The 21,798-nt window shown below is 39.9% G+C and overlaps 5 protein-coding genes across 8 annotated transcripts; 1 reads left to right on the top strand and 4 right to left on the bottom strand.

Annotated features, from left to right (window-relative positions):
- Window positions 1-351: 351 nt before the first annotated feature.
- Window positions 352-6,617, bottom strand: ASY2 (DNA-binding HORMA family protein; the record flags this gene model as incomplete). 2 transcript variants are annotated; one of them, NM_119372.3, is made up of 15 exons in its annotated part: window positions 352-1,220; window positions 1,295-2,121; window positions 2,199-3,027; window positions 3,069-3,186; window positions 3,805-3,925; window positions 4,135-4,224; window positions 4,331-4,784; window positions 4,871-4,983; window positions 5,033-5,213; window positions 5,306-5,437; window positions 5,543-5,711; window positions 5,831-5,966; window positions 6,061-6,222; window positions 6,293-6,389; window positions 6,573-6,617. In NM_119372.3, the coding sequence occupies 15 exons, from the start codon at window positions 6,615-6,617 to the stop codon at window positions 495-497; spliced, it is 4,200 nt and encodes a 1,399-aa protein (NP_194947.2). In that variant the 3' UTR covers window positions 352-494. The 2 variants fall into 2 exon arrangements, with proteins under 2 accessions (NP_194947.2, NP_001329706.1); NM_001342129.1 differs by having other exon boundaries at window positions 363-1,220; window positions 4,871-4,941.
- Window positions 6,618-7,599: 982 nt separating this feature from the next.
- On the bottom strand, window positions 7,600-10,657 carry AT4G32190 (Myosin heavy chain-related protein). The gene is made up of 2 exons (NM_119371.3): window positions 10,343-10,657; window positions 7,600-10,056 (listed from the first exon to the last, which is right to left on the bottom strand). Exons 1-2 carry the CDS (start codon window positions 10,403-10,405, stop codon window positions 7,768-7,770), a joined length of 2,352 nt encoding a protein of 783 aa, NP_567889.1. The 5' UTR covers window positions 10,406-10,657; the 3' UTR covers window positions 7,600-7,767.
- An 845-nt stretch (window positions 10,658-11,502) lies between these two features.
- PANK2 (pantothenate kinase 2) lies at window positions 11,503-17,898 on the top strand. Of its 3 annotated transcripts, NM_119370.5 has the most exons (22): window positions 11,503-11,997; window positions 12,167-12,382; window positions 12,502-12,554; window positions 12,809-12,925; window positions 13,228-13,347; window positions 13,473-13,567; window positions 13,644-13,737; window positions 13,864-13,995; window positions 14,164-14,276; window positions 14,366-14,558; window positions 15,268-15,476; window positions 15,595-15,639; window positions 15,732-15,780; window positions 15,898-15,980; window positions 16,133-16,249; window positions 16,320-16,383; window positions 16,502-16,648; window positions 16,742-16,900; window positions 17,028-17,111; window positions 17,191-17,385; window positions 17,485-17,556; window positions 17,641-17,898. In NM_119370.5, exons 1-22 carry the CDS (start codon window positions 11,742-11,744, stop codon window positions 17,731-17,733), a joined length of 2,706 nt encoding a protein of 901 aa, NP_194945.3. In that variant the 5' UTR covers window positions 11,503-11,741; the 3' UTR covers window positions 17,734-17,898. The 3 variants fall into 3 exon arrangements, with proteins under 3 accessions (NP_194945.3, NP_001031768.1, NP_001119092.1); NM_001036691.1 differs by having other exon boundaries at window positions 11,553-11,997; window positions 17,028-17,385; NM_001125620.1 differs by having other exon boundaries at window positions 11,553-11,997; window positions 17,028-17,556.
- Window positions 17,855-20,023, bottom strand: AT4G32175 (PNAS-3-like protein). Its single transcript, NM_148389.3, has 8 exons — window positions 19,852-20,023; window positions 19,694-19,768; window positions 19,471-19,557; window positions 19,039-19,095; window positions 18,565-18,657; window positions 18,382-18,454; window positions 18,222-18,297; window positions 17,855-18,133 (listed from the first exon to the last, which is right to left on the bottom strand). The coding sequence occupies exons 1-8, from the start codon at window positions 19,900-19,902 to the stop codon at window positions 17,920-17,922; spliced, it is 726 nt and encodes a 241-aa protein (NP_680755.2). The 5' UTR covers window positions 19,903-20,023; the 3' UTR covers window positions 17,855-17,919.
- A 64-nt stretch (window positions 20,024-20,087) lies between these two features.
- On the bottom strand, window positions 20,088-21,756 carry CYP96A2 (cytochrome P450, family 96, subfamily A, polypeptide 2). Its single transcript, NM_119369.4, has one exon. The coding sequence runs from the start codon at window positions 21,683-21,685 to the stop codon at window positions 20,165-20,167; it is 1,521 nt and encodes a 506-aa protein (NP_194944.1). The 5' UTR covers window positions 21,686-21,756; the 3' UTR covers window positions 20,088-20,164.
- Between the last annotated feature and the right edge of the window lie 42 nt (window positions 21,757-21,798).

Here is a 21,798-nt window from a genome sequence, read left to right as displayed (position 1 = left end):
AGGTTATTGAAGAACGGCATCCCTCGTTCAATCGCCTCAGCATTCGAGAAAGTCGGAACATTTTTGCCAACGAAGGGAGAAGATCCAGCACTCTCCAACGAAAGGGCCGATGAAACAATAGTCGATCAACAGAGTATTTATAGGGGCAAATACAGAAATCGAATTGGGAATTTGCCTAAATGCGATCTGGAAATTCTCATTTTCCTTTTCCGAGACATTAATATTTCCATTTTCTCCAAAACTGGGAAAATGGGAATTTACTTAATTACGGGTTGACTTCCCCCTATTTCCTTTTCCAAAAAATGACAAAGCTCATAAATGGAAAAAAGAACTATTCTGCTTCGGAAACAGGCAAGATAGAAAATCATCGAAAATAGAAGTTAAAATTAAAAACCGCCCCGAAAGTGGGTCCACGGTTAAATAAGAGTTTTGAGATCGCCCCGAAAATTGGGTCCACGATCAATATTTCAAAATAGATTACAAAGACGACCTATTCAGGTCGTCTGGTTCGTTTCTTCAACGCTTACACGTCGAATCACTTCCGCTAACAGGTCGACATTTGAGCCGTGCTGGTCCGCCACTGGAGCAACTTGGGAGATTTGCCTCGAAAAACCGAGCTGATCTGGGGACATGTTAAGATCATCGTCCCCGAGCTCGATAACGTTCAAGGCATTAACTTCGTCGGTCGCCCTTTTGGTTAACTCCTTAAGGCCGCTGAGTTCAGATGCCGCAATCTTCGCACCTCTCTGCATAAGGATGCCCACTATCTCCTCAGCGCCTCTGGCTTGATTCTCAGCATCCACCTTTGGCCCGACGAGGTCCTCTTGCTCCTTGAGATAAGCCTTCACTCTATCAAGACGAGCTTGGGCTTTCTTTGTAGTACGGGCGACTTTAGCAGCTCGGTCATTCCGCAACCTGTTGCACTCCCTCTCCCCGTGCTCTTTTACAGCAACCAATGCAACCTGAAGATCGCTGAACTCTTTCTGAAGATCAGCTTCTCGACTATTGAGCCTCTTGACCTCGTCGTTCAACGAGCTCATCTCCGCTTTATGAATCTCGGCAGCATCTCTCAATGAAGCCATTTCCTTCATGTCTTTGGCATAGATGGCTTTGGCCTGGTCTGCGCACTTCTTCAGATTATCGAAGGCCTCTCTGTCGGCGAGCTTCAGCTTCAACTTGCGATCGTATGTCGCGATCAGATCGTTAGCCAGGGCGGCGGTCTGGAAAAAGAGCCATGTTTAAAGCCAAAATACTAGGATACTAAGCCACAGGAAGACATGTAACTAGCGCGTACCTCAAGTGATGATCTGGCAAACTTCTGATATCCCTCTTTTAGAACCAGATCGTCAGGATTAGGGAAATCCTTCGTCCCAGGGAGCATCAAGTTGCGCCAAAGATGGCTGGCGGCCTCTTGATCTCTCACGAGGAATTTCTCACCAGAATACTTGAACGTAAACTGGTCAGAATTAAGAGTCTCGCCTCGCGACAGGCGAAACGTCTTTGGAGCAGCGGCCTCATCTAAACCGGCTTCAGAAGCCGACCTCTTCTTGGATTGGTTAGCCCCTCCTTTCCCTTTCTCCTCACGGGACCTCCTGGAAATCCCGGGCTCAGCAACGGTTTCGTCCTTGTCTTGATCAAGGATAGTTAGGCCCGTGTTGACCTCTTCGCCTGCTGGAGGGGCGGCATAAACGACGACGGAGCGGTCGTCGGTAATATTTTGAACTTCAGGCTCGACGACCTGAACGGACTGACTTCGATCGCACTCGGCGATCTCTTGAGCTGGCACGACGTCGGCCCCTTCAAGACACATCCTGTCTTGAGACTCCGGGTTGACCATCTCATGGGAGACCTGATCAACACCGGAAGGGCCGGCACTAACGGGAGGATTTGACGCAGCCGCCTCTCCGTCTAAAGGCTGTCTTTCCTCTTCGATGGGAGCTGGGGGAGGTGGCATGTTTAAAAGCCCAGCAGCGAAGCTAATGAAGGATTTCCTGACCTTCCCCATTATCCTGTTGACGCGCGACCTCGTGACGTCTTTCCAGGTACGACGACGAGCTCGGAAGATCGCCTCTAAAACTCCTTCGAACTCGACGGGAAAATCCGGACTAGGCCTGTATCGATCTGCAACAAAAGAAAAAGCTATGAGAATCTAATCGGGATCGACATATCTTTACCCTATCTATTTAAAAGAAATCTACCAGGAAACTCCGTCCACATCCTTTTCCTCCCCGAGAACGGACGCTCATACGACTCGAGGTCGACCCTGACGTAGAAGTAATATTCTTCCCAGTTCTTGAAGTTACTGACTTTAGGACCGGGAAGAAAGTTATGCTTTGGGCGGTTGTTCACCACCCAATAGCCGGGCGACCTGATAGCTTTCAACGTCGTCATTTCCTCAAAACAACGAACATTTACCAGGTAACCTTCTTCAGCGCCGAAGGTCAGAGCGGCAACAAAATTGCAGATCGCCGCCGGTGTAAGCTGGGAGAACGCCATATGACGGCGATTCAGAAAGGAGATGATCAGAGACGGAATTGGAAACCAGAGGTGACATTGTCTGAAGTAGGCTTCATACATACAGACGTACCCTCGAGGGGGATTCCATGGACGCTCATTTTCTCCGGGAATCATGCAAGTGAGCGGGCGATCTCCGGAGCCACACAAGGCAAATACTTCCGCGACTGACTCGGTTGTTGAAAGGGTCTTTTTCGCGGTGATCTCGGTGTTCCAGCTAACCACTGGGACGAGGTCAAATTCAACATGATCCTCATGAAGTAATCTCGCATTAACTTCAGCCTCTGTATACTGCGGCTGCGTGTTATAAGCATCCTCCAGGTCGATGAGTGGGTCGAACTGAGCTAAGAAATCCACCGGATCTTCAGGAGCAGCGAGATGTCCACCGGAACCCTCCCGATCTGGCTCATCAAGCAACGTCGGAATCTCGATCCGGTTAGATCGACTAGACTGAGCTTCGTTACTTGGATTCCCGGTTAACCGAGAGTTTCGGCGAACTAATGATACTTCGCTCTCAGAGGAAGAAGAGGACGGAGAGACAAGAACAACCTTACCCATTGCCGGAAAAATCGATAAAGAATCGAGAGTACAAAATAATTCGCAGAGGAGAGAGCGAGAGCTACCTTAGATTCTTCTTGCAAGCGGCGGAAAATGATTTCCCGAGGGTTTAATCTAATATAAATAGAGGCGATTGGGCGACAAACCTACGAGGTCATCATTAAACCTACGAGACGCTTCGGTTCCTGAGCTTCACGCGCGCGTACAGACGCGGCGATTTGACACGTGTCAGATACGTTCGAAATACGAATCGATTCGGAAATGATCACTTTGTACTGAACCTCGCTTTACTGTCATCTGGCCCATTGATAACGACAAGGCCATCCTCGGGGATGTTGGGATCCCATTATTGCACAGACAACAGGTGACAACAAGAGCACATAGAACTCGAATTCGAACTACAATTAGGTAACAAGTGAGTTAGCAAAGATACAGATCATAACCGAATATTCGAATTACAAGCTTTTGGTGATCAATTCTTTTCAACTTTTAGCGGTTAACCAAAATCTTTTATTTGCGACATAGGTACTACGCGAAAGATTTATAAAAATAGGAGTGTCATGAAACATGACACAACTAGCTCCACCAGATTCTTGAAGAAGTTGGTTGTAGGCCCTCATTGCTACCATCAGATGTTTCTTTCACCATAAAAATATTTTGTAAAAATCAGATATTTATTAGTGACTATTATAAGATATAAGACAAAATGAATAATCATGATTTTCTAATTACCTGATGTTGTAATAATCATATGTCGTCCGACGTTGAGCAAATGCCTCAAAGCTACTGTTTCTTTGACCACATCGTTGAGCAAATATCTCAGGAAGGATCCTTCTGATAACAGCCAATTTCTCTGGTTTTGGGGTGGTTGAAGAAGACTCCTCCGTTGGAGATTTCTCCTTTGATTTATTTGACTTCTCTGCCACTTTTTTTGTCTCTCTTTACCATCATCAACTCCAGAAATTCAACTAGGCAATAACATACACATGCTCCGATTCATAGATATTCACAGAAATAAACCAAATCAACAAAGAGAGAGACAAAAAACATTCTTTTACGTACCTAGTGGTTCAGAACTTGGAGGGGCCGACTTCGGTTCAGAACTTGGAGGGGCCGACTTCGGTTCAGAACTTGGAGGGGTCAACTTCTCTTCTTCCATGAAGAAATGTCCAAATCAACAACCATTTTATAACATACACATGCTCCGATTCATAATATACACAGAAATAAACCAAATCAACATCTATTTTTTACGTACCTAGTTCTTCCATGGTGACTTTTGGCTTTGACTCAGAACTTCTGGTCTTAGGCTGAACGAAGACATGTCCAATCTGAGCAGAAAAGAGACAGAAACCAACAGCCCACGCAAATATGCTTCCTGCCAAGCCTGAAATTCTTAAGGAAGCACTGTTCAGTGTGAAGTGTTTCTTTCTGTATATCGATGCAGGCTTCTTCAACAATTTACTACAAATTTTTGCATTGAAATTTTGCACTTTAACGGTTGACGACAGTATTGCATCACCCAAAATTGGTTTTCTTCGTGTACAAGCTTCCATAACTTTGTAGAATAGTTGCGAGGAAACAGCAGCAAACCACTTCCGGATTCCCTCCTGAGGAGAATCCGGAACAGATATATGACGCTCGAGTCTTTGTAAACGGGCTTTAAGCCTTCGAATGTCATATTCATGAGACTGCAGAATAGGATTTTGCACCTGAACCAATGACAAGAAAAATGTTTAGTTTTGTTTCAGCATATAACCAAATAGAAAAATTATGGTTTGTCTGTTTGTTCACTTACAATTGAGGCAGGTCTTCCTTTTGTATCCTTCACCTTTGCTAGCTGATGTTCAACCTGATCCTGTTTGACATCTTGAAGTATTTCACAGATAGGTGTAATTAGAAGAAGCTTTTCTGTATTCAATGAATCGAATTTTGCTTTAATATTTGTCTAATAATTTACCTTCATTAACCTCTCCATGGTCAGCGTCTTTGTTCTCTGTTAAGATGAGTTTACTCGGCTTAGTGAAAACCTTACAAGGCTGGTCATCATGGAGAGAATCAGGTCCTTTACTCCTCTCATCATCTTGCATGTTATCATTTTCATCCTCACAAGGATCATAAGGATCAAGCACGCTCTTGACCTGCATAGATCATCCACAATGGATGGACATCATAAAGACGAGAGAAACATGTCTGTATAAAGAGTAGCAGCCTATTCTTCCAATCAGATTACCTTTACAGTTAACACGTGATGTTGGCTGTTAACATTACCAATTTCCATTCTCAGAGGAATCTTTGGCCATACATACTGAGCTTCTTCTTCTTCTGAACAGCCTCTGAAGAAAGGTGGCTGGTAATCTGGTGGCTGCAAAAAGGTTCAAATAAGAGCTGTCAGCCTTTCTTATGGGCAATCAATTTTCAGAGTAGAGGAAAGTGAGATAAGATTATTCGAAAAGAAAGCAAAGCATACCACATATTCGTAGTAAAGAAGCTTCATCAAAATGGTGCGCTGGACAGAAGCAAAAAAGTAACAAAGTCTGTAATTGGCAATATGGAAACTGATGTAAACTGAAAACCTCTGATAGGTAACAAATGCATTACTTCTTCGGGCATTCTGTCCAAAGTCTTCATCAACTGAACTAGGGTATGAACCATTTTGCAAGCTGAACTCGTGTTGTCACTACAATCATGAAATAATTTTAAGCAGGTTATGCAAGATAAAACAATCTAGACCTCACAATAGGATAAAAAATTTCACCTCATTTGATTTAGGGTCATGTCAGCAGTGGAGTTGTCAGCAGTGGAGTTAAGAGTTCCCCCATAGGTATTGATTCCAGTAATATTGATATTCATCCGGACATCTTGACTGTCAGAATCTGAATAGCTGAAAGAAACTGCAGTAACATAGTGAGAGTATCAATTAATCGGACCATTTTACCAGCGAACTACACTAGTATTGAACTAACCAATCATCTCCCAAGAACTTACATATGTATTCCTCAATCAAGGGACCATCTACTGTTTCACATATGTAGAATATCAGCTTTTTCAGGTGTTTCTTATGCAGGGCATCGTAGACCCCTTTCTCCATCCAGCCAATCAATCGGCGTGATTCAGCGTCCATAGGCATTAGCTTCTTCATCTTCAGATCTATATTGTGATTCAAAAGCGTCAGGTTCCCATTAAACAGTTGTAGAAACTTCCATGGTTAGTGTCTCACCTAAAGCAGGAACCGACATATCCTTGAAATACCGCACGGGAAAGAGGCCTCTGATGTAACTGATATTGAAGATGGCAGTACGGAGCAATTCCGTAGTCTATTTCAACACAACGAAGAACAAAACAAACAAGTCAGAGCCAAAAATATATGTATCGGCGTGATTGAGAATCGAAAGACGAAAATCCATCTCTAGACGCAGGACGCTACACACGCAAACTAAATCCAGCTGCGAAAATCACCAGCAAGGAACGAGAAATTGGAGCTAGAAGAGGTGACTTACCAAAATGAGCGATTGCTGCTCGTTGTTCTTGCTTACCACCACCATCTTTGGCTGAGAAATTTCGCCGGAAAAACCCTAGAATCGCATAGACGTATCTCTCTCTCTTTCGTACGGAAAAAGACTCAGAAGCGGGAGCGAGTTTGAAAATTTATAAAAAAGTTACTCAAAAAAATAGAGAAGGAAATTTAGGGGCAAGGTTGGTATTTGGCGATGCTAGTAGGGGTGATCCTATCAGTTACACTCTAACGGCCTACTATCTGTGTATACATGCTGTTGTAGGCATAAGTCCCAGGGTACGTCGCAAACCTTTTTCTATCAACGACACCTAAACGAGAGATTACCCTTGGCAAGAACCTTGTGGTGGCAGCCACTCTCGGCTGAATTTTATCTACGTAATAAACAAATACAAATCATTAAAAATCACTTAGTTTTGAGATCACTTAGACCACCTCCAATGTAATAAAAATAAATGAAAACAAGATATTAGGCTAAGGATTGATCCTAAGCTTAGAGTTTTAACATTTGTTAAAGACTTTAGTTGTGTTGCTTTGTGACTGGCTGAGAAAAAACTATATAAAAAAAGGATTATGCATTGTTTTAATAATGCTTAAATCTAGTCGTTATTTAAGTTTTTTGATTTGTATATTTTCTTTTTGCTTTTATATCATGATGTATGTATACAATTTTAATATTTGTAGTAATTATTAAGTATCAAAACCCGACTTTTGTACTTAGCATGAACGATTGAAATATGATTTGATTGAGTATCAGAGTATATATATGGCAAAATTTTGGTCCGAATCAAGCTTAAATATTATCCTTTTTCAAATTTTCATTTCTATATATTTTTTTGCTTTTATGTCATGATGCATGTTTACAATTTTATTATTTCTAATAATTATTAAGTTTTGTCAAATAAAAAACTTTATAATATTTTATTTTAAAATCTTTATTTTTTTTGAAGAAATCCTCTTAAAGTCTCCACCACCATTGGACAATAAAAAATTGTAAAGATTCAATAAAAACTCTAAACTTTAAATTATTTAATATTTATTATTATAAAATGCAAAGAGTTCTTGATTAAGACTCTCCAATAGACTTGCTCACAGTGACAAGTAAACATATTTAACCGCCAGTAATTCTACATATCCACAAAAGAATCATACAGATTAGGCTTATAAAGTTAATCAAAGCTTTATAAAATTACACCTTCCATGCATGTAGATGTACCAGCAACGATTCCTGCGTTCTCCAGGAGTTTCTCTGTCAAGGACCAGAGCCTGACAACTTCTGTTTTTACCTCACCAAGACACTCATTACTTCCTTCTGAATACCCTCTCTCTGGCATTACAGTGTGAGTTGTGTCGGCCTCAATGCTCATGTCAGCTTGAGTTAACAGTTCCGTGCTCATTTTTGCAAGCTTCTGTAATGCACTGGTCGCAGCTTCAACTTCAAGGTTAGCTGCCTCAAGCTGAAGCATCTCTATGGCCAGATCACCCATTGTTTTTTCCCCGACTCTCTCTTGTGCCAAGGCATATAGCACTTTCAAATCTTCACTGTCATTGATCGTTTCTTCTTTCAATTTCTTGAGTTCCTGCTCCTTGGCTTCTAATCTTCCCATGACCACGTTGATCTCTTCGTCTTTAAATGTCAAAGCCCTCTGCACCGCTAGAACTTCCATTTCTTTCATCCGTAGATTTTCTCTGGTGAAGCTTAACTCCATCACCAGCCGTTTGTTCTCCATTCCGTAATCATCATGAGGTTTCTCTAGTGGTTGCTGCATTGAGTCAATGCTTATCTCATTGTTAATCCTCATTGCATTCTGATTTTGACCGTTGGTGGTTGACATAAGCAGTCTGTTCGTCAATTCTGCAATTCTTTCCACCACCATTTCAGCTTCAGTGACTTTCAGCTTGGAACTGCCCAACTCACCTTCTATTCTGTGAAGGTGGACATCTTTCTCCTTCAGCATCTCAGTTGCCTCCATAAGCTGATCTTCTCTACTGATCATAAGTGCCTTTAGCTCTGTTACCTCCTGGTTCACTTCTCCCAATTTATTTCGAGCTTCAGCGAGTTCTTCATCCTTTTCTTGCAGTAATAGTTCTAGAGAAGCCTGTTCGGACTTCAGATGCTGAATCTCTAGTTTGGCCTCCACCAAACTTGACTCTTTCTCCTGAAGTAGATTTTGTGATACCTGAAACGCATTAGCTTTTTTGTAAAGCTCATCTTGAATAACGGATATATCATGCATAGCTAGCTCCAACAATGGTTTCTCTTTCTGCAACTCCTCTCGTAAATCCTCCAGCAATTCTTTTTGGACCGATATTTCCCGCTCAAGCGCAAAATTTTTAGCCTCAACAACTCTGAGCTTTACTCTCTCACTTTCAACTTCAGTGTGCGCATCCCTCAAGCTTTGCATATATGACAACACACTTTTCCTCTGTTCCTCGAGTTCCTCCAATTGTTTTTCCAATAGTAGCTCTTTTTCTTCCATTTGCTCCCTGGAAAATACCAAAGCTTCCCGAGAAGAAATAAGCTCGAATCTTACATCAGTCAGAAGCTTTTTCACTTTCATGAAGTCCTCCATGGTTTCATTGGCTTCTCCTAAACGTTTCACGGTTTCCTCTTTAAGCTTATTCACTTCATCCTGGGCTATCAGCCACTCTTCTGTCTGTTTCTTCAAGTTGGCTTCTGTTTCTCTAAGCTTTTCTTGTTCAAGTTTCTTCGTAGCCTTAGAAATCTCTAATTCTTCTTCCTTCTCCTCAAGAGCTCTCTGAAGTGCATATATTTCACCTTCTTGTCTCTTGACAACTTCGTTGGCTTTGCTTAAGAGTTGTGACTTGCTTTCAAATTCAGAAATAGCCATAGAAACCTCCTTGCTTCTGTTTGCAATCTCTTGACGCATCTTCTCTAGCTCTTCCTCTTTCAAAGTCAAGGACGATTGCAAAGCAGCACGTTCCTCGTCTCTTTCCCTTAGCTTATGCTTTAACTCTTCTATCTCCCTGGCTTGAGAAGCTAACTCCACATTTGCCCGCTTCAGCTCCTCTTGTAGACTCTCATGCTTCAACGAAGCTTCAGAGATTGTTTTCTCACGTTTTTCTAACTCCTCCTTTGCCCGGTTAAGTTTATTTTTGTCAGAGAGAAGCTTCCTCTCAGCATCGTGCAGGTCCTCTTCCCTTTTCAACAAGGCCACTAGCGCAGCCTCAAGGTCAGACTCAAGCACGCCAAGGTTTGAATAGGGGAGATCATCATCGTCAGGATAAACCGAGTGTTGATTGGTTTGTCTCTCCAATCTGTGTGTCCGAGCAAATAATTTATCGAAAAGAACATTTGCAGACTCAGCTGAGCCATTGTCGTTGATGTTGGGTCTTGTATTGTGCAAGACTGATTGAACACTCAGTAAAAGATGTCTCTTTCTCCTTGTAATGCTCGGGAATGCGACAAGACTCTTCTGCTTATGGTTTACTACTCTTGTCAAACAATACTGCATAAGAAAAAATCATATGGCCGACATCAAAATCAAAATCAAAAGTTTGATTATTTTGGACAGACACTAATCAATATGGATGCAAGCAAACTTATTCAAATTAAAGGAACAGTATTGAAATTTGCAATCTTTTTAAGCCAGAACAAGGAACAATCAGAACAAGGCCAGCAAAAGTCAAAAATTCAAGTTTGATAAAGTTAAGAGTAAGTAAAGTGTTGTGAATCAGCAGCGATATATAAATGAAAATATAGGGGATAATATAGAGAAAGGTAAGGAAACAAACATCGCAGGGAGAGGGAGAGGAGAAGGAAGCAAGATTCAAGCGAATGGCCTGAGAGAAACCCATCCTGAGAGCATAATTATGCAATCGCCATGGAGCTTAAAGACGGAACAAAACCCAAATCCACTGGATCAAATTTAACAAGTGGGCGTTTTGGAGAAGAATGCTTACGAGAACAAATCCAAGGAAGAAGAAGAAGAATCTAGCTAGGGAATGGATATTGTTACAAAATTCTTTTACCAAAAAAAAGGATACAAAATAATAAATAGAGGCTCGCGTTGGCTTGCGAGTTGTGGTCGCCAGTAAACTCGAAAGTCCTTTTTGCCCTTATTCATAAGATGCATGTCGGCATTGTCCAAATACACGGCCAAGGGATCTATTTGTAAAAATAATGGACTCTTCTTAATTACGTACGTGGTAACGGTTTTCTAGTATGACAATTCTCTTTCTTTCGCGTAGTCGGCTAGTCGCGTGGTTAGAAATGCTTACACACTAAAGAGTATGTTATATTAAACTGGAATATAAATTTAAGAAACTGAATAAAAGTCATCAGGCCCATGACATTGGCCCAATAGACCCAATGAAAAACCAATCCATCAGCTAGTTTTCTTAACATATCAACCCAACGAGGTTGTATCTTGTTACATTTGCAAGTGAACTTTTTTATCATTAAAAAATGTAACAATGGTATTTTTGGTTTAGTGTTCCTAAAATATTTGTTTCCCACATAAGATTTTATCTACACCAAATAGTCCAATTGTATAATATAATCCATCTTCACAAAAGCATTTTAAAGGATATCCTACCTTCTAAATTCCGGCGAAAAATATCTTAAATCTGAAAAAGTGATTTATCGTGAATAGTGTAATGTTAGCAAAATCTTAAACTTCAAAAAATCGTAAAACATAAAGAATTAAGTGTGACGGATTAATTAAGATATCGAAACCAACACAGTAATCCTCATCTATGACTTGGAAAAACTCATAAGTGGCAAGTGGAGTTCGAGTTTGGTCATTATTGTGAAACACCAAACCTAATCCACTTACAAATTCATTAAAAACTACAAATTTGTGTGGTAGTTTTTTTTTTTTTTTGGGAAATTTATGTGGTAGTTAATTAGTTAACAAACAATTATATATAAATACAAATTTTGTTTGGAGTTAGGTCCGCTTCAGCCTGCTTAAGCGATTCTAAGCTTAGTCGTATAATCGTATTAGCAAAAGCTCGAACAGTTTACTTCTTTACCCTGGAAAGTCTTATCATCATCAGTTCGTGTCGTTTGACTTTTTAAACTTTGCAAGGAAGGGTTTTGTGGTGGTTTGGGAGAATTAGGCAATTGTTGGTGATCCGATTTTTCTGGGTTTGGTTGGGTTCCTTTTTTATTTTTTAATAAAAAAAAAAAATGGCGGGTCAAGAGGATGAGTATGATCCAATTCTTGACAATAAAAGAGAAGCTGAAGCAAAATCTCAGGTTTCTGTTGCTGCTGATAAAAATATGGCTCCTTCTACTTCTGGTACTCCGATCCACAGATCAGGCTCTAGACCTCAGCTTGATCTAAGCAAAGCCGAAATTCAGGGGAACCTCGAGGAGAGAGATCCCACCATTTTATTGCCTAATCAGTCTGATGATATCTCTCATTTGGCTCTTGATATCGGAGGTGACAACAAATTTCACTTCTTTTTTATTTTCACTGTAGTTGACCATTGATCTAGTGCTTGTGGTTCTTCCAGTAGTATTTGGTGTCACTTCTTGGTTTTGGCAATTTCGATGTTTATTTCTTAAGTGCTATGTTTGAGAATTATGAACCCTTTTAAGTTTATTTGCAGGTTCTTTGATAAAGTTGTTGTATTTTTCACGACATGAGGACTACTCTAATGATGATGATAAGCGGAAGAGGACGATCAAGGAGAGATTGGGTATTACCAATGGCAACTTGAGAAGTTATCCTGTTCTTGGTGGTAGACTTCATTTTGTCAAGTTTGAGACTCACAAAATTAATGAGTGCTTGGATTTTATTCATTCCAAGCAGCTTCATCGCCGAGGTATTATTACTTTTATCCTTTTCAGTGTATGAAATGTTGTTTTGTATTATAAGATCAATTTCTGGTGATTTACTCTTCAATTCGTCTTCTTCTCCATTTCTTTTCAACTAAATGAATAGATCCTTATCCTTGGAGTTCAAAGACCTTGCCTTTGGGGACTGGTGTTATCAAGGTAATCGCATTTTTATGACTTGATTGTTTTTATCTTTATCACCTTTTGAGGCTCCTTCTGCATATATTTAGCTCGCTCTTTCATTTGAGATACCAGATAACATTTAAGACCCTCATAATTATTGTTTTTAGGTGAAACGTTTTTTATATTTATAAGTCTTGTATATCCATGTAATGTGATTTGCTGATTCGGCTTTGATTAGTTGATTATTACTTGTTTTAAACATATGAGTCAAGCGTACGTGTATCTTTCAGGTCACAGGTGGCGGGGCATTTAAATTTGCAGACTTGTTCAAGGAACGGCTGGGCGTTAGTATTGAGAAAGAAGATGAAATGCATTGTCTTGTTTCTGGAGCAAATTTTTTGCTCAAGGTAAGACCTTTCTTTATGCAACATTCCATTTATGTTGTCTCTGCATACATATTTGTACCTTTTATTACTAGCACTTGCGAAATAGAAACGTAAAGACAGACTCTCATTATATGTGACCGGTTGATTTGTTTGTTGAAGTTCTGAGTCACATGAGAGAAAAACAGCTGGATATCTGTATGTGTGTTTTACTATACTTAAAGTTCTGCTAAGACTATTGAAATTTTGCAATTAGTCTACTTTTCTTTTGTCTATTTGCATGTGTATGTTTTGAATTTATTCTTAGTTTCTTGCATTTTCTGCAGGCTATTCGACATGAAGCCTTTACGCACATGGAGGGTGAGAAAGAATTTGTACAGATAGATCCCAATGACTTGTATCCTTATCTTCTTGTGAACGTTGGATCTGGTGTTAGCATAATCAAGGTATTTGTTTACGTTTGCTACTTTTTTCACAATCAGTGTGTGTTTGGCTCCTTGAACTTCTGAATTGGGAGGTCAGAAGATTGCATGGACCTGTAGATTTCATGCAATGGCTTTTCAAAGTATAGGTTGATGGTGAAGGAAAGTTTGAACGTGTGAGTGGAACTAATGTTGGCGGTGGTACCTATTGGGGCTTAGGAAGACTTCTAACGAAGTGCAAGAGGTTACAGAGCTCTGATTTTACATTATTTCTTTATATTTTTGTTTCCTATACCTTACACTGTTTTCTTTTGTTTCAGTTTTGATGAATTGCTAGAACTCAGCCAAAAGGGAGATAATAGTGCCATTGACATGCTCGTTGGTGATATTTATGGTGGCATGGATTACTCCAAGGTAGGAGTCAACTTTGCATCAAACTACATGTGATCTCATTTGTTATAGGATGTGACTACTCTCCTATTGAAACTCAGAATGCTTTATTACTACTGTTCTAGTAATTCTCATTAATCAATCATACAGATTGGTCTCTCTGCTTCAACAATAGCTTCTAGTTTTGGCAAGGCGATATCTGAAAATAAGGAACTGGACGATTACAGACCTGAAGATATTTCCTTGTCTCTGTTGCGGATGATTTCATACAATATTGGGCAGGTATGCATTGGCGAGTCCAAAGGATTCAACGAAGTTCTTAAGCAAGAATAAGCCTAAATGTTTCTCATTTTTATTCCTAAGCATGATTCCATTTGGAAGTTTTGATCAGTGAATGTGATAAGTTATTGAGAATATTATGAGTTTCTGATTTGTTTTGTTGCTGTGTAGATATCGTACTTGAATGCCCTTCGCTTTGGGTTGAAGCGAATATTTTTTGGAGGATTTTTCATAAGGGGTCATGCATATACCATGGATACAATTTCATTTGCTGTACATTTCTGGTAACTTCACTTGTAAACTTGACCTAGATGTGATATGCGTACTCACCTTCTTCACTCAAACTTATTTATTTATTGCTTGACTACACTAGGTCTAAGGGAGAGATGCAAGCTATGTTCTTGAGACATGAAGGTTTTCTGGGTGCTCTAGGTGCGTTCATGAGCTATGAGAAGCACGGATTGGATGATTTAATGTCCCATCAGTTGGTTGAGAGGTTCCCAATGGGTGCACCATATACTGGAGGAAATATTCACGGACCACCACTCGGTGATTTGGACGAGAAGGTACGAAATTTAGCTTACGCTTTACCAAAGTCTCAGTTTGTTCTATTTAATACTTTGAAACTGACAGCCAAAAAAATTCCGTAATGACATGGGACTTCTCAAAATATGAAAGTGCGGGAATATGATACCATTTATGCCTTGTGCTGGGTAAAGTGTATGCTGGTTACCATTATAGTATTCTTTAGGCAGTTGCATTGTAGAATATGCTTTTCTTGAAATTGGAATCTTTTGGCAAATGTTTGATCTTCCATGGACTTACTGAATATTATGGCCGAAGGAGATGGTCGGATACTTTGAGACTGTTGAAGTGCACTATGACTTGTTCCTTTCCATGGTTTGTGTGCTGACTGAATTTTTTTGGATACTCAATCATTAATCTTGATGATTAGTCATAGTTTATGCTTGTATGGATATTTTTCGCTGTGAAGTTTACTGGTTCTTTCCTTTTTATATACAAAGTATCATTTTGTGTGACAAACGAATAATAGAAAGCAAGAGTAAGAAAAACCTCGTTTTCAAATCTGTCACAGTTATATTCTCTTTTCTTTTATGTATATATCAAAAACGAGATGGAATCAAGTGCTTTTTTCCCACTTTCCTTGTGCTAATGGTAGAGAGATATCACATCAACTAGTTATAAGTGTTGTGTGTCTTGACTCTGTTCTAGATAAGTTTTGGAGTTTAAAAAGGCTTTCCTGGTTGCTTTCAGATTTCGTGGATGGAGAAGTTTGTGCGTAGAGGAACTGAAATAACTGCTCCTGTACCAATGACTCCATCAAAAACGACTGGGCTTGGAGGGTTTGAAGTTCCATCATCCAGAGGTAGTGCTTTAAGATCTGACGCCAGTGCTTTAAATGTTGGTGTTCTCCATCTTGTGCCCACATTGGAGGTGTTCCCATTACTAGCTGATCCGAAAACGTAAGTGGCATGTCCCTGAGTAATGTATTGAGCTTGTACATATATGTCCTGGTTTGCTGCTTGTTCATGATTTTGGAGATTTTATGTTCGTGTGTTTAATCGATTTGTTTTACCCCAGGTATGAGCCTAACACGATTGATCTATCAGATCAAGGCGAACGAGAGTGAGTTATAAGTCGATGCTGATCTTCCAAACACTGGTTTTATTTGATGAAGTCACTTTTTCTTATATTGTTTATTTTCTGGTGGGGTATAGGTACTGGCTCAAAGTTTTGTCCGAGCATTTGCCAGACCTCGTTGATACGGTAACTGTTAAAGTTAACACATAGGATTTCTTTTCCATCTTCAGTAATGTTACTTTTTGGGTGGTGAAGATTCTTTAAGGCCTGGTACGTACTATTATTCTATGGACATGATTATAGGCTGTAGCAAGTGAAGGAGGAACCGAGGATGCGAAAAGGCGGGGTGATGCTTTTGCTCGTGCTTTTTCTGCTCATTTGGCAAGGTTTGGTTCATCACAACAGATACCTCTCTGTCAAGTCAAGGCTGTGCAATTTTGACCACAATCTATCAAACAGAAAATTCATAGTACAGCGCTTCAAGAAAAGCTTGTTTTTTCTGTGCTTTGCCTTTCACTGACAATTTTTTTGGTTGTAGATTAATGGAGGAGCCAGCTGCATATGGAAAGCTGGGGCTGGCAAATCTCTTGGAACTTAGGGAAGAATGCTTAAGAGAATTCCAGTTTGTTGATGCCTATAGAAGCATCAAGCAAAGGTAAAAGATAGTCTTATCTCTCCCCTGCTTTGAGTTGCTCTTATGCTCTCTCTTTCTTCGAAATTGATAGGGAGAACGAGGCATCACTTGCTGTTTTACCTGATTTACTTGAGGAGCTTGATTCGATGAGCGAGGTCTGTGACCTTTAACCTTCCTCTCTTTGTAGGTTTATGGTTTGCTACTAAACGTTTCAGTGCTATACATGAGACAACTTTTCTTACTTGGTGTTTCAATTGTGCTCGGATTTTTCAGGAGGCAAGGTTGCTTACACTTATAGAAGGTGTTCTTGCTGCAAACATATTTGACTGGGGATCTCGAGCATGTGTGGATCTATATCACAAAGGAACCATTATTGAAATATACAGAATGAGTCGCAACAAGATGCAGAGACCGTGGAGGGTGAGAGACAAGACCACCCTTTTTCCCCGCTGAGGTTACTTTTTCCTAACTGTTAATTTGAAGCTGGAAATCTTTTTTGGTCCGTAAAATCAGGTAGACGATTTTGATGCTTTCAAAGAAAGGATGCTTGGATCTGGAGGTAAGCAGCCTCATCGACATAAAAGAGCATTACTTTTTGTTGATAACTCGGGAGCAGATGTCATTCTTGGGATGCTTCCTCTTGCTCGAGAGTTTCTCCGTCGAGGGACTGAAGTACGTGTCTCTCTCTAGCTCTTCCTATAGTAATCTTCTCTTCACAAAATCAAATGCACAGACCAAATGATTTCATTGTGAAATTAGTTGAGGAAACACTAAACAAAATGTTATTATGATTCCCCAGGTTGTTCTAGTGGCAAACTCTCTTCCTGCTCTTAACGACGTGACCGCTATGGAACTGCCTGATATAGTCGCTGGGGCTGCTAAGGTTTAACTTTCGATTCTGTGCAGTGTTTATGATGTTCTTTCATGTAACTAACTCTTTTGTTCGGTCTTTACTCTTGAAGCACTGTGACATCTTGAGGAGAGCGGCAGAAATGGGAGGCTTACTTGTGGATGCGATGGTAAATCCAGGGGATGGATCAAAGAAGGATTCAACGTCAGCACCATTGATGGTTGTTGAAAATGGATGTGGAAGTCCTTGTATCGACCTCAGACAAGTCAGCTCTGAGCTTGCAGCCGCTGCCAAAGACGCTGATCTTGTATCTACAAAACCTTCTCTGTTTTCTACCTGACATAAACTTCAAACACATCAAAAAAGAGAAGCTTTGTTCTTTATTTGATGTTTAACAATATTGCAGGTTGTCTTGGAAGGTATGGGAAGAGCACTTCACACCAACTTCAACGCTCAATTCCAATGCGAGGCTCTCAAGGTTTAAACCTCACTTGACAGAAAATTTCAGCTCTAGAACTGTTATTGAAACTTTTGGCTGAAACCTTCTCTTCCTTTTTGGCAGCTAGCAATGGTTAAAAATCAGAGATTGGCTGAGAAGTTGATAAAAGGAAACATATATGATTGTGTATGCAGATACGAGCCTCCCTCGCTTTAACAATGTTATGTATCATTTCTTCAACCTTTAGACTACTGTTGTATACAGATTAAGCATTCGTCATGTGGCATATGTATTTTTATTTAGACTACACTTTTACTGTATAAAATTGTATTTGAATGAATCAAAATCACTTGCTATAAAGAGCATCATGAGGGTTCAGTTACATTTCAAGAACAATAACGTTTAGTCTGAAATTATCGCGAGCAATTTCTCAACCATGATTCTCTGCTGAGTCCCACTTAGAGATTCCGAGTTCATTATTGCATTGGCCACGATAATGACTATACGTGGAGCTGTCGCATTTACCCAAACTCTGCCATTTAAGCCCACAGCTATCTCGAACGAGAGTTTCTTTCCAAGAGCCTCAATGACCGGGCGCGTTGGTGAATTCAACAGCCTATAAGAGATGAGAAAGTAAAGTTGTAATGGCGAAAGAAGATAGATAAAGTATAAGGAGACATTTTTTATGAGGAAGTATATCTCACATTCTTGAAAGACCAGTTGAAGTTTCAAACATGAAACCATCTCTCAAGGGTCCAAATAATGCAGCTTTCCCACTAGCTAATACATAGAAACAAGAGACAATTAGTTTAAAAGGGATTAAGAGAAGCAGCACTGTTTTAGCCTCCAAAGCTTTTAACTTACCCTCGGTACAAGACAGCTCCGGATTCATTCCTATGTTTGTCTTGACAACCCGGAGATAAAGCAGAGTGCCTACCTGTTTAGTACACAAAAATTTGAACATTCCAGAAACAATCAATTCATAGAGAATGTCATATCCCAAATGAGAATTCAAGAGAGCTTCCTGAGTCATCAGAATGTACATGCCTCAAACTTGGGAATATTTCTTCGTGTTCCTCCTTCGAATGCAAGAACTGGCAAAAGTGCTAATTGAGGTCCTTTAATGTCCACCCAAAAATTCTGCAATGACATGATGAGTAAAAGAAACAATTCAGTACTTACTAAGGCGATGTTAGTTCATGCAAGAAAGCTTAACTGCAGCTGATAATTTAAAAGTCAATTAACATTTGTTTGTCCAATAATGGTATCAGTTTTCTTCTGATTTTAGACCATAACTTCAATACTCCCACCTATTTATTTACTGATCCAAGACCATCAACAAACAAGTTCACCTTTATTGGCTCAGAGAAATGAGGACTGAAGTCGCGGAAACTGACAAACATATATTTGTATCGTATTTGACAACTAAAGTATAATAAAATGCTTTCAGAGATGACCAGTCTGAGAGGGATCCAAAAACAACACAAGAATCTATACAAGCAATGATTTCAAAGGACTTACATCTGCCCTAGAATCGACCACGATTCCAAGAACATGATCATCAGGGCGAGGTATATACTGCAAAAAAAAAACATAATAACAGAGTCAGCAACAAAGAGAACGAGACTTACATAGATAATTAACAAAACAATATTCTACTAGAGTTTTGAAAACCAAAAATGGTAAATTGTCTTATCAAGCCAGATGTATATGATCAAATAACTAGGGAGAAAACTAGCAAGAATGATCCACAAAAGCATCAAATTGTCAAAATGCTACAAAAGGCAAATCTTCAATTCTTCATGATGCAATTGTGCCAGGTTATTTGTTACTTTTCTACTCATGATTAATCAAGTGGACCTAGTATCCGAGCAGATGACACAGTTATAATCCACAAGAAGCTCAATAGAGAAGCAACCAGAAAGGGAAGATTAGTAAGACCACTGAGCTCACCCGTTTATGAGAACTTTCGAGCCAATACTTATTAGGCTTGGAGTAACTTAATTTGCCAGCTCTCATGGCAGAGATAGCATCATTATCCTAAAATAAGCCAAAAAAACAAACACATGTCAATCTACAATTCCTTTTTAGTTGCAATTGTATATCACAAATCAAGTGCCCACTGGAATAATTGTTAGGATTCAAACAACACATAAGAAAGAGAAGAAGATGAAACCTGAAGAAGGCCACTTCCGAGCTTGATTGTTTGGTTATTCATGTTTGACAAATCAAGAACAACATCACCTGGAACCTAAAAATTGAAAACACCATGCTTCATTGTAACCAAATCGAATCGAAATCATAAAAAAGCCAACTTTTTAGAGATATACGGACCACAATCTGATTTAAGAGGCTTGTGGGAGAGACAGAAACTTTGGCAGCCATGAGTGAGGTGGGTTTTGGAGATAAGAACCCTAATATATGTTAAACTCTGTTAAAGCTTGTTCCTTGACGACGATGAGAACCCAGAAAGGAACAACACTGCACAGTCTCTTCTTTTTTTTGCACGCAAATTTTGAACCAAAACTATACCGAACCAGTCAATATTAGGATTTCGGTTTACTTAAACCGTAAAACTAAAAAAAAAAACTAAGAACCAAATCAAAACCAAACCAAAATGATTTTTTTATTTAATACATGAATAATTTCAAGCAGAACATCTCTTAGTAACAGTGATTTGAAGACCATGTTTCATTGACAATATAAAACCAAGAGCTGGCACAATCTTCTGTCCTTGGAGAACCTTAATGTCGTAGTTTCGTAATATCTCCACTGCCACTATCTTCATTTGAGTCATAGCTAGATGTTTACCTAGACAAGTTCTTGGACCGGCATTAAACGACAAAAACTTGAAGGAAGGCTCATGTTTTATGCCTCCATTCTCCGAAATCCATCTCTCTGGCTTGAACTGCGATGCATCTTCTCCCCAAACCGCTCGCATCCTCCCCAATGCATAAAGACAGATAATAATCTTAGAGTTTGCATCAACTTTATGGCCACTTGGAAGCACATCTGATTTGATTGGAGACTTGCGTCCGAAGGAAACTGGTGGGTAGAGTCTCATTGCTTCACACAACGCACCATGTAAATACACCAACTTGTCTACATTCTCTTGGCTATTTCCTGTTCTTGATAGATCAGTGTTGATGTTGATCTCTTGATGAATCTTGGCTACCACATGTGGATTTTCAGAGAGAAGCCAGAAGAACCAAGAGAGAGCGGTGGCTGTTGTGTCTCTTCCCGCTAGAATGAAAGCTAAGATGTTGTCTCTAAGGAACTTATCGTCACTCGGATTCAAGAGCTTGTACTTGGTCGTGTCTAGCTTTATGAAGGAAGTTAAAAGATCCTGACTTCCTCCATTGGAAGTCCCTTGTGATCTTTTAATCTCTTCTCTCTTGGCTGATATGTATTTGGCACACACGCGGTCAAAAGTTGCATTAGCTTCAGTGAGCTTCTTCTCTTGTCCGAATCCTATCCAGTTTTGCAGCTTCCACAAGAACCTTGGTTTAAAATGCCTATAAAGAATCCCTTCTCCAACATCGTCGAGAGCTTTAGCAAATTCGTCTTCAGGCATTTCAATGGAGAGAGATCTAGGATCAGAACCAGTTACAAGGATGAAAATTGTATCGAAAGTGAACCTCCCGAAGACGCTTTGCAAGTCAAGAGTTGTTCCTTCCTCAGCAAAATGATTAAGAAGGGGAACAAGACCGTACTTGAGTTTACTTGTCATGGTACTCATTGAAAACCTTTGAAACTCTTGACTATGGAGCATGGCTTGATAAGATTTCCTCATATTCTTCCATAGCTCCGAGTCCGTGGTGATGAAACTGTCTCCTAACACATCAAAAACATCTTGGAACTCCGGTCCTTTGATGTAGTTTGAGAAATTTGAGCTCATTATATGATGAATGTTAGCTGGATCAACCGTGAGCAACATATCCATTCCTGTGAACCGCGGTCCTTTGAATGGAAAGGTCAAGTCAGAGGTTTCGAGAATCTTCACGCTGTAGTCGTAGATTCGGTGAAGCGCCTTGAGCATAGCGGGTAGCATCCGGAGAACCGGCCAGTTCCTAGGGTACCGGCCATGAGGTTTCTTGAAGAGAAAGTAATGAAGGATGAGAAAGCAAAGGATAGCTACGGAAACTTGAAGTAAGCTTATTGAAGCCATTGGAGTAAGGCAATTGATAACACACAGTTTGCTGACACAATGAGAACTAAATTTATAAGCATACACTTCAGGGCACAAGTAAGGAGATGCTTTTTAAAATACACACTAAATTT

This window comes from Arabidopsis thaliana, chromosome 4 (genome assembly GCF_000001735.4).
Source record: "Arabidopsis thaliana chromosome 4, partial sequence".
Lineage (NCBI taxonomy): Eukaryota > Viridiplantae > Streptophyta > Magnoliopsida > Brassicales > Brassicaceae > Arabidopsis > Arabidopsis thaliana.
This window is presented reverse-complemented; position numbering and strand designations above follow the sequence as displayed.

Bases quoted from the DNA above. Each gene is read 5' to 3' on its own strand.
- AT4G32190 (NM_119371.3), bottom strand. From the start codon at position 10,405: ATGGGTTTCTCTCAGGCCATTCGCTTGAATCTTGCTTCCTTCTCCTCT. The intron at 10,057-10,342 runs GTTTGTTTCCTT...TTTCTTATGCAG, and splicing joins CCTCTCCCTCTCCCTGCGAT to TATTGTTTGACAAGAGTAGT.
- PANK2 (NM_119370.5), top strand. From the start codon at position 11,742: ATGGCGGGTCAAGAGGATGAGTATGATCCAATTCTTGACAATAAAAGA. The intron at 15,640-15,731 runs GTGAGTTATAAG...GGTGGGGTATAG, and splicing joins TCAGATCAAGGCGAACGAGA to GTACTGGCTCAAAGTTTTGT. The intron at 15,981-16,132 runs GTTTGGTTCATC...TTTTGGTTGTAG, and splicing joins TTTTCTGCTCATTTGGCAAG to ATTAATGGAGGAGCCAGCTG.
- AT4G32175 (NM_148389.3), bottom strand. From the start codon at position 19,902: ATGGCTGCCAAAGTTTCTGTCTCTCCCACAAGCCTCTTAAATCAGATT. The intron at 18,658-19,038 runs GTAAGTCCTTTG...ATGTCATTGCAG, and splicing joins TGGTCGATTCTAGGGCAGAT to AATTTTTGGGTGGACATTAA. The intron at 18,298-18,381 runs GTAAGTTAAAAG...TCTATGTATTAG, and splicing joins GGAGCTGTCTTGTACCGAGG to CTAGTGGGAAAGCTGCATTA.
- CYP96A2 (NM_119369.4), bottom strand. From the start codon at position 21,685: ATGGCTTCAATAAGCTTACTTCAAGTTTCCGTAGCTATCCTTTGCTTT.